The 9,731-nt window shown below is 33.1% G+C and overlaps 2 protein-coding genes across 3 annotated transcripts in view; both read left to right on the forward strand.

Moving 5' to 3' along the window:
* LOC112506721 (heptahelical transmembrane protein 1-like) lies at positions 1–3,828 on the forward strand. The gene is made up of 3 exons (XM_025110958.1): positions 1–306; positions 2,411–2,503; positions 3,007–3,828. Exons 1-3 carry the CDS (start codon positions 80–82, stop codon positions 3,689–3,691), a joined length of 1,005 nt encoding a protein of 334 aa, XP_024966726.1. The 5' UTR covers positions 1–79; the 3' UTR covers positions 3,692–3,828.
* A 3,476-nt stretch (positions 3,829–7,304) lies between these two features.
* The window catches only part of LOC112505785 (N-alpha-acetyltransferase 35, NatC auxiliary subunit), a 25,193-nt gene continuing 22,766 nt past the window's right edge, over positions 7,305–9,731 (forward strand). The window contains exon 1 of one of the 2 annotated variants that reach the window (XM_025109769.1): positions 7,305–7,518. In XM_025109769.1, coding sequence (XP_024965537.1) covers positions 7,371–7,518 — 148 coding nt within the window. In that variant the 5' untranslated portion in view covers positions 7,305–7,370. The remainder of the gene's footprint in view (positions 7,519–9,731) is intronic. The other variant, XM_025109771.1, reaches the window with a different exon arrangement.

Genomic DNA, 9,731 nt, shown 5'->3' on the forward strand with positions numbered 1-9,731 from the left:
CGACGTATACATTTATTTCGGAATAAAAAGGGTTTGAAAATATCTTTGTGTTGAGCTGAATATCATCCATGTGAGAGTGATGAAGGGGGAAATTGGAGAGATGGATGAAACACAGTTTCTGAATTCAAACAAGAAGGTGAAGAAGATCCAGGTGAAGAACAAGTTTCCATTGTTGAGATATGAAGAACTGCCAGATTATATGAAGGATAATGAGTATATCTTGAATTACTACAGAGCAAATTGGTCTCTCAAGCAGGCCTTGATCTCCTTGTTCCTTTGCCACAACGAAACTCTCAACGTCTGGACGTAAGTGACTTAATCTCTCTCGATCTGACATTTTGTTCTGAATTTTAGGGAAAAAGTTCGTAATTCTCTCTCTCTCTCTCTCTTTCCGACGTCATGATGTGATTTAAGATGTATTAGTATATGTTATAATCATCTCGTAGTTTTGCTACTAAATTTAGGGGAAAAGTGTGTGATGCTCTTTTTTGTCGATGTCAGGAGATGATCCGAGATATCTATGTTACAATCATCTCAGAATTTTCTTCAAATTTTAGGATAAGAGTTCGTACTCTCTTCTCCATCACATGTATGGATGAATGTAGGTCATTTTTCTCTGAAATTTTACGATTTTTGGGGCAAAAAGCTGATTCCCGTCCTTGATTTTAGAGCGTGATGAATACATACGTCTGGATCACAAGGAATTTCGTTTGTGGAAACACTGTCTAAAAACTCGCAAATTTTTGGATCCATTAGAATGTGTATTCCATCCAGATTTTGTTAAGATCTCCTTCAATTTTATTATCTTTTCATTAAATTTGGTGGTTAGGTTGTTGCAACAGATTCCACCTATATTAGACCTCTCATTTATTTTTGTTTTTAAAGTTTATATTTAATATTTTTAGATCGGGTGTCGACATAAATATTATTTATTTCATATACATTTGAAAATATTTTCTTTTTGTTATACCACTTTTTAAATTGCGATACACTTCTCAAATATTTGCATAAGATTAACTTTTTTTTCATACCAGAAGAGTATTCGTGCAATACAGTGAGATACATTTTGATTTTAATGTTTCGTTTTTATTCTGTTTCCGTCAATGTTACAATACGATTTTATGTGGTAATGAAAAAAGGATAATGTTTTTTATATTTTGAATAAAATATAAAATTGAAGGTGTCATAAAATTTTGAAATTTTTTTATCGATTTTAGTATTAAATTAAATATTTAAAAAGTTCTTATTTTTTATTAATTCAAAATTTTATTATAATTTAATTTAGATTTAATAATGAAGTCATTTATTTTTAGTTTAATAATATAATTTTTTATAAAGATCATAATGGTTAAAAGAATTTAATGATTATCCTAAACATATTTTAGATTTTTTATATTGAAAATGACATACCTATCCAGTATTTGATTATGTTTATCTGCAGTTAGGTACACGAATTCAAATATGGAGTCTTAATAACTTGTATAGACACACAATTACTTGTAATCTTGAATTTTAATTAATATGTATCAATAAACAGTTCTTGATGCATAAAAAATAGTTTTTAAGAGTTTTTGTCAGTTGTTTTATAATATAGTATAGATTTGTGATTTTTCAGAAGACAACCATGGTTTCATTTTCAAATGTTTTTATGAAAGCGTCACTATTAAATGGAAGACTTTTACTTAAGGACTTTTCTCTGGGAAATTCATCGTTAAAAGGTGATTCGTCACAAAACTGTCACAAAAGTTAGTGGGTAATTCAAATTAGTGGCAGATTACCAAGAAATTCTCCGAGTGATCCGTTGGTATTTTCTTGAAAAATATCGAATTCTACCTAACCATTTGTATCTTGTGGGTGATCCGTTGGTTATCACTGACGAAAATTTCCCTTAGTGATTTTTGTAAGTAAAAGTCATTTGTTTTGTAGTGCCTTTGGTATATTGTTTGAGGCTTTTGTTACCATACTTTTAGTTTAGAAATAAAAAGTACATTTTTGCAGAACGAATGAGAGGATTGATTGCAATTGGAATGAAATTGATAAAACATGCCTAGAAACACGAGAAAACTTAGGCGGACTATAACGAATCCGAGTATTTTGAGTTATGTAAGTGTGGTTGTTGTCCAGGATTCGAACCCGGAACTAGTTGGATGGAGTAGATAATTTTCATATGTTTCATGCTTGTTTGAATAATAACAATGAGATTCCTCAGTATCATGTTAAAAATGTCCGATTTTTGGCACCATTTATCTACCACTAAGATGTACAATTTATTATCATCATAATAAAAATGGGACCAATACAGTAAAATCACTTCAGAAACTTACATCATACCTTTTTACAAAATGTTTGAAGCTTCTGATGCTTTTCGAAGATAAATGCATTAATACAAATTTGTATTGTTAATGTGCAGCCACTTGATTGGATTTCTTGCATTCTTGGCACTGACAATTGCAAACTTGACACAATGGCATCAAGTGGCAGACTTCCTTAACATCTCCAAATGGTATGTATGATTGGGTTTTCATTAGCAATTGCCATTTGATTTAATAATGTTTACGACAAGGGTAGTGTTTGATTGGTTTGAACTTGGCTTCAAAGGTCAAAAGTACCACGAGGTCCCAAGTTCAAATCCAAGGAGGAATAAAAATCCTTTGTGGCCACGGAGGTTCAAACGCGGTGACTCCGGGCTATCTGCAAAGCAGGTGGTCACCCGGAGATGGCATAACGGGTTGGATATCCAGGTTAATAAAAAAAAATTACCATACAAATCATGGAAAAGACTATTGATTTTTATGTTTAATTAAAGATCCTTAAAATGTGGATTAGATAGAACAATCATGTAGCTATTACCCATTAACAAAGAAATAAATTTAAATCTAGACTTCATTAGAAATAATTATTGTATTTATTTAATATACGTTTTAGAAATAATAATGTTGGTTTCGTCTTGGAACCAAAATGGGATATTTGTTATAGGTTTTATGTTGATTTCAAATTTGTTTTCAGGGCTTTTGGATCAGATCATTCTTCGACTATTACTCATCAATTGGTGTCGCCGTACATGAATACAACACCATTTCAAACAGAAGCGACACATTGGCCATTATTTGTGTTTTTGGGTGGTTCAATGTTTTGCTTCGTATCAAGTAGCCTATGCCATCTCTTCTCTTGCCATACACAACATCTAAGTTGTCTACTCAGTCAGTTAGACTACGTTGGAATCGCAGTTATGATCATCACCTCATTCTTTCCTCCAATCTATTATACATTCCAATGCACCCCTTTGTGGCAATACATCTACCTTGGAGGAATCACAATTTTAGGCGTTATTGCAGTCATGGTATTGCTTTCTCCAACAAGGGTGAATGGTAAATATCGTTTCATCCGTACTTCGATTTTTGTGGCAATGGGACTTTTCGGGGTGATTCCTACAATCCACGGTACCATCGTAAATTGGAATGTGGCTCAGAGGAATACAACTTTAGGGTTCGAATCTACCATGGCGTTTTGCTACTTGGTGGGGGCTATGTTTTATGTTAGTCGAGTACCTGAGAAATGGAGGCCTGGTTGGTTTGATTTAATTGGGCATAGCCACCAAATATTCCACATTTTTGTGGTAGTGGCTGCATTGGCACATTACATCGCTGTACTGATACTTTATGAATATCGTCGTCGAGTTAGCTGTGACTGACTTCTATATGCACCTTGTGAAGTCAAAATCATTACGTATATCATATGTTACTTTGCAACGTCCTATGAAAGTGTGGTTATGTTGACACTAGTTACAAAAACATATCAAATTGTAATGTTGTTCTTTTTGCATGCTAACATACTTGTCAACCATAAAATGTACAAAGTAAACAATACATGTAATATATGAACATATGTGACAAAGTTGACCATACGTAAATAAATTTATGTTAATTGTAGAGGGGCCGCCCTCTTTCCATAAAAGAGTAGTTGCCAGGGGCCACACTAGTTTCCTACCCCAAATAAATCATAACCACTGCCAGGATCGGTCTAATGGTTTTGGATTAATCCAATGACTAAGAACACATAACCTTTTTAGAGGTTTGTAACCTAGTCAAGTTAGGCGACTCATCCATGCCGATAAACAAATAACAAACATAAAACCAACAAAAACACCAAAATAGCAACAAAAACAGCAGCCAAAAAACAACAAAAATCATCAAAAAAAAAAACTTGTGTTCCTTTTTTTTTTGATTAACCTGGATATTAAATCTGCTATGCGAGCCGCCTAATCAGAGTGACCACCTGTTTTGCAGGTAGCAAGGAGTCACCGCATTTGAACTTCTGTAGCTACAAGGAAACCTTCAGACACTTTTGACCTTTGAAGTCAAGTTCAAATCAATCAGGCACCACCTTTGTGGTTTTTGTGTTCCTCTATTTAGCATACATGGATCATGTTTCAAACACGTTGAGAAATTCAAATGACATCATAATTAGGCATAAAAGAGACAAACTTATATTGCTTCATTCTTTCAAAGTTGACTACAATTTCAAATGCATTCTTTCATGGACATTTTTTTAGATAAACCTAAGGAATTGACCTTTAAACATATCATTCTTAAAAAGGTAAACAGAAGGCGCAAATTACGTGCTTTCATTAATAAAAGTTACCATATCATTGCTAAAAAGTCTCGTGTGCTTTCATTACCGCTTCAAATAATTAATTGCTTTAAAGAAATGAAACTTTTGCTCCAATAGTTTGCATCAACAGAAACTCCACACAAGAGTGATTCATATTCTATTTGGGATTTTGGGGACTTAGATTGAATGTGAACATGTCTCACAAACCAAAAACAATTCAGAGCCAGAATCAAACTCTCCATGAGATTCATAGTTGCATTACCTTTATTAAACAATATGAATGGTGGATGTGGATACGGTTTCCACAAGCCAGTTAGACCTCCATTTCCCCATTCAAATCCAAGTTTGAAACTTTGACTTAATCAAGAGTCAAAGTCAAATCCAAGTCTATAAATTAATAATCAAATATCATATGAAAACTTTATTAAAGTCAAAGAAAGGAAAAAAAAAATGGAACTTTTTTCATTCAACTGTAAAAAGGGCGTTGATAAAAATGAATACACATATAGCATGTACAATTCTGTTTTCCATCGGCGTTCGTGTATAAGAAGGAGATAAGAAGAAAACTAAAGTTATATACAAGGTTAAACACATGGACATCAAGTGTACTCCACGCTAGATCGAACCACAAGAACCATGATTCATGAAACAAAATCATGAGAAGCATGAAATACAATGCCAATTGAAAGAATCAGACTAAATCAAGTAGACAAGCAGTCCAGTAGACACCAAATAACCAAATAGCTTCAGTAACCAAATCAAGCAGACTATCACTAAAGAAATCACCAAACAGCTTCAATAAACAATAGATTAGGTCTAAGATAAGTAAATAAGAAGAAAACACCAGGAAGGATGAGAGAGCAAGTGCAAAATCAGATTTCAAGGACTTGGTGCGGCGTTGATTGGAACCAACAAACCGAGATTAAGGGAGGCAGTGGACTTGGAGTGTAGTATGCGGTAGGGCAAAAGTCAAGCAGGCGTGCGATCTGAGATAAGACAGAATCGCAGAAGTCGAGCGAAATGGAAGCCTTGAAAAAAAATTGATTTTTTTCGTCAAACTCAACCTACTACCGCTAAAAGGAAACTTGGGCTTTGCTAAACAAAATTATTATATTTCAAAAAACTAATAGCAAGTTGATACAATTATGTATATTTACATGTTTCTTTTTATAACCTGGATATCCAGCCTGCTATGCGAGCCGACTAATCCCAGGGAGACCACCTGCTTTGCAGATAGCCCGAAGTCATCGCATTTGAACCTCCATGGCCACAAGGGAATTTTTATTCCTCCTTGGATTTGAACTTGAGACCTTCTGGTACTTTTGACTTTTGGAGTCAAGCTCAAACCAATCATATACCACCCTTGTAGTTTATATTTACATCTTTTATAAATAATAAGAATGAAAATTTGGAATTTTTTAGAAACCCATATATCCTATCAAGTTTTGAAAATCTACATATTTATTACAATTTCAAAAAAATTAAATTAGTTTTTAATAAAATAAATGTATATAAAAACGACTAATCTATTCTCTTTAATTTGACACCCATATTGATATATATATAATTTTTGAACTCGGTTTTCAAATTTTCAATCACGAATATATTCAAATGCGAGTATATTCATACTAGGGATGCTCATGAATTGAGTTGATTGAGTTGAAGACATTTGACCAACCCAACTCAATGCTTGCGGTTTGAAAAATCTTAACTGAACCCAAACCAAACCAAAGTGCAACCCAACCCAAATCGTACGGGTTGGTCGGGTTGATACTTTGGTGAATTAAAATATTCTTCAAACCTTGAATTTGTTATTTTTCTACTCATAATTTCTTTTTCATCATCAACCATTTGATACAACTTATTCATACTTATGTATATCAATTCAGTTAATTTTCTCAATTTACATGTACATGTTCACAGTTACTGAAAATATATATAAATGAGTTATATATAGATGTGAATAGATTGAAAATATGAGTATATGAAGAGTGTACGCGATACTGTAATTGTTTAATGTATATATTAATATAAATTCAACAATCATATTAAATCCAAGAAATGAAATGATATCTGATTCATTGGGTTGGGTTGAGTTCAAATAATGGTCATCCAATATCAACCCAATACCGATGGTTGAAAATCTTATAACTAAATTAGACACCGGGTTGAGTTATTTTACGCTGAGTTGGGTCGAGTTGATCAAGTTTTTGAGCACTCCTAATTCATACAATATTTTTATCATGTTATACAACTTTACAACTTGCAAACAGAATCAAACTTTATAAAACTAAATTTAACCAACTAATAAATATGTTCAAATATATAAATATACATTGAAATGTTATACGAATTCAAACATCAAGTTTTAATAAGTTATACATATGCATAATTTACTTGTAATCTTGAACTTTAAATAATATGCAAGAATATACAATACTTTATACATAAAAAATAGTTTTTAAGAGTTTTTATCAAATACTTTATAATATAGTATAGATAAAATCGAAAAAGAGGAAATTAATAATTTATAATTTTAAAGAATTTGCGATTTTGAGTTTGAACCAGTACCACATTGCTTGAACTCGGTTGCAGATCCGACCCATATTCACATGCCCTACCCGAGCCGATCTCAAACATTCTGGTTTGAAAACTAGTGTTGGAACTACTTCTCTTCTCTCTCTCTCACTGACTCAAGGAACAAAGAAGCAGCAACCGGTACTTAGAGATTTACTGCCTTTTCTTTTGTGATCGTTAAAATGGAGGAAAATAGCAGTAATGGAGTTGAAGAACAAGAATCCGCTAACAAAGAAGCAGCGTATGTACCTGTTCTTAATCCATCAATACCATCCGGTGAGCAGACAGTTTGGGCCGACGTTTCGTCCCTTCTCGATTCGGCTCGTAATGGTAATAATCGCTCCCTTCTTTGAAATCCAAGATTATTGTTTATCATTTGATTGGGGGGTTTATAGCGGTCATGTTGTTTACCAATGGTGATTGATTGCAACGACCTATTGCATTGATGGGGGGTTGATAACGGTCATGTGTTTCGGGATGGTTACTTCAATTCAGTTGATTGATTTGATGCATTGTTGATGAATTATACATATTTATTGTACCTAACTTAAGTCTCGCAAGTGTAATTTGTATAAGGTATTTGAGTTATAAACTAAATTTTCTTTGGGGTTGTATTCTTCACTGGGATTGAACCGTACTACTTGGAAAAGGTAAGAAAAATTTGAAATTTGAGAGAACGTAGAGAAACTAGAGCTTGTACATATCAGCTTTTTAGCTGTTTCGTCAAAAAATGCAATCATGTACCTTGCTTCTTGCGTGGCATACATGTGGTCACAGGATACTTGTTGTGAATTCCTGTAACTCCTTAAATTTATCACAGAGGTGCTTTCTTGAAAACTTGTAATCCATTCTCCTCTGACTAAGGGACTTGCAGCATAGACAGAACATCTCTTACCTTTAAATCACATGATTAGTTTTCATTTGCAACCAGCACACTCAAATTGATGTTTATCTTTATATAATATCTAAGTAGTAAGTACAAGTTTAAAAATGTCAGCCATGCTTGCAAGAATAAAAACTGAGGTTTTTAAGCTCTATCCCTGTAGTACGAAAATGATTTATTTGTTTTTAAATTAGTTGAAAGCTGTTTTCTGATATTTGCCAATTTTTGAAATATTATAATGTGAACTTACAATTGGTGAAAAAATGCCTTGTGGTAAAATACTTCTAATTTTCAAAATTTATGTTCAAAAAATGCCTTGAGCTAAAATACTTCTAATTTTCATTTTTTTTTATCAAAACTTATATTAATCTGACAAGGCAAGCATTCTCTTATTTAATCAATTGTATTAAAAATAAAAAAAAGGAGACATGAATGTTCTTAAATTTATTCTGGTAAGTCGATGTCAAGACAGCTGATTGTGAAATATTTATTTGGTGTGAACTTCTTGCAGACTGCATATGCACAGTGACAAAAATAACTACTCTTCTATACTGAACTATATAACTGGAAAAAATTTGGGCAGGTGATATCCCCTTGTTGAACTGCCCTGGCAGAATAGCATAACAGAGTATAGAGTACTTAATTCTTTTTATATCTTTTGTTTTGCCTTGCCTCGACCAAAGTCAGGTTCTTCGGGTACTGTATAATGATAGCCATTGGAAATTTCTGCTTGTCATCATCACAGAGTATGGAGTTTTGAAGCCTCACATGTGGCTGACTGGTTTTGGGAGTATATGCAGATGAGAAAAATAGAGTTGGGATGAGATTTTAATGGATTAGTTTCGTTGAAGGAATCCATAACTCAAAGCCTTATGATATTTTTGAAGCCTAATGATCCCAAAGGACCCTAGCATCCTTTACTTTTCGTAAAAATATTTCATCTATTATTGGCTGAAAGTTTGGCTGATGAGCTTCAGTTCTTGGATAAGTCATATCAGGAAGGGAGCTATAAGAGCTTTTTGCATTGGTCAAGATCTAGTCGTATAGAAGAATGTGTGAGAACGCCCTGGCCATTCACTACTTGCAAAGTTCATCTCACTTCAGTACATTGGTTGATTCCAAGGCTTGAAAATTCATTCTCGAAAAAAAGAACATTGATTTAGTCATTAGTGTGGTTAAAGATTGATTTAGTCATTAGTGTGGTTAAAGCCAAGCTTGGTGGAGATTGTTATAAGATAAAAATATTTCTTTTTATTATTCGGTTCTGGATGCAAAGGTTGTAATATAGTTAAAGCTAAGCTTGGTGGAGATGGTTATTAGATAAAAAGATTTATTTTCATTATTTGGTTCTGGATGTGAAAGTTCAGTTTTCTGAATGGTTTTATCTGTCTGTGTCATTCTGTTTTGTTACCTTATAACTAATAAAGATATCCCTGTACCATAGGAAGTGCAACCATTTCTAGATCAGGATTATTAAACTTGATATTGATTTGTATTGATTGAAAAATAATAATAATCTGATACACCTTATATAGGTAAAACTAATTACACTTTGGACCCTAGACAATATTAATAATATAAACTAGACTAGTTGACTTAGTCTAACATTCCCCCGCAAGTTCAGCGCGGTTAGCAATCTGCAACTTGGACCGTAGAAACT

Source organism: Cynara cardunculus (assembly GCF_001531365.2).
Source record: "Cynara cardunculus var. scolymus isolate 2C chromosome LG 2, CcrdV1, whole genome shotgun sequence".
Lineage (NCBI taxonomy): Eukaryota > Viridiplantae > Streptophyta > Magnoliopsida > Asterales > Asteraceae > Cynara > Cynara cardunculus.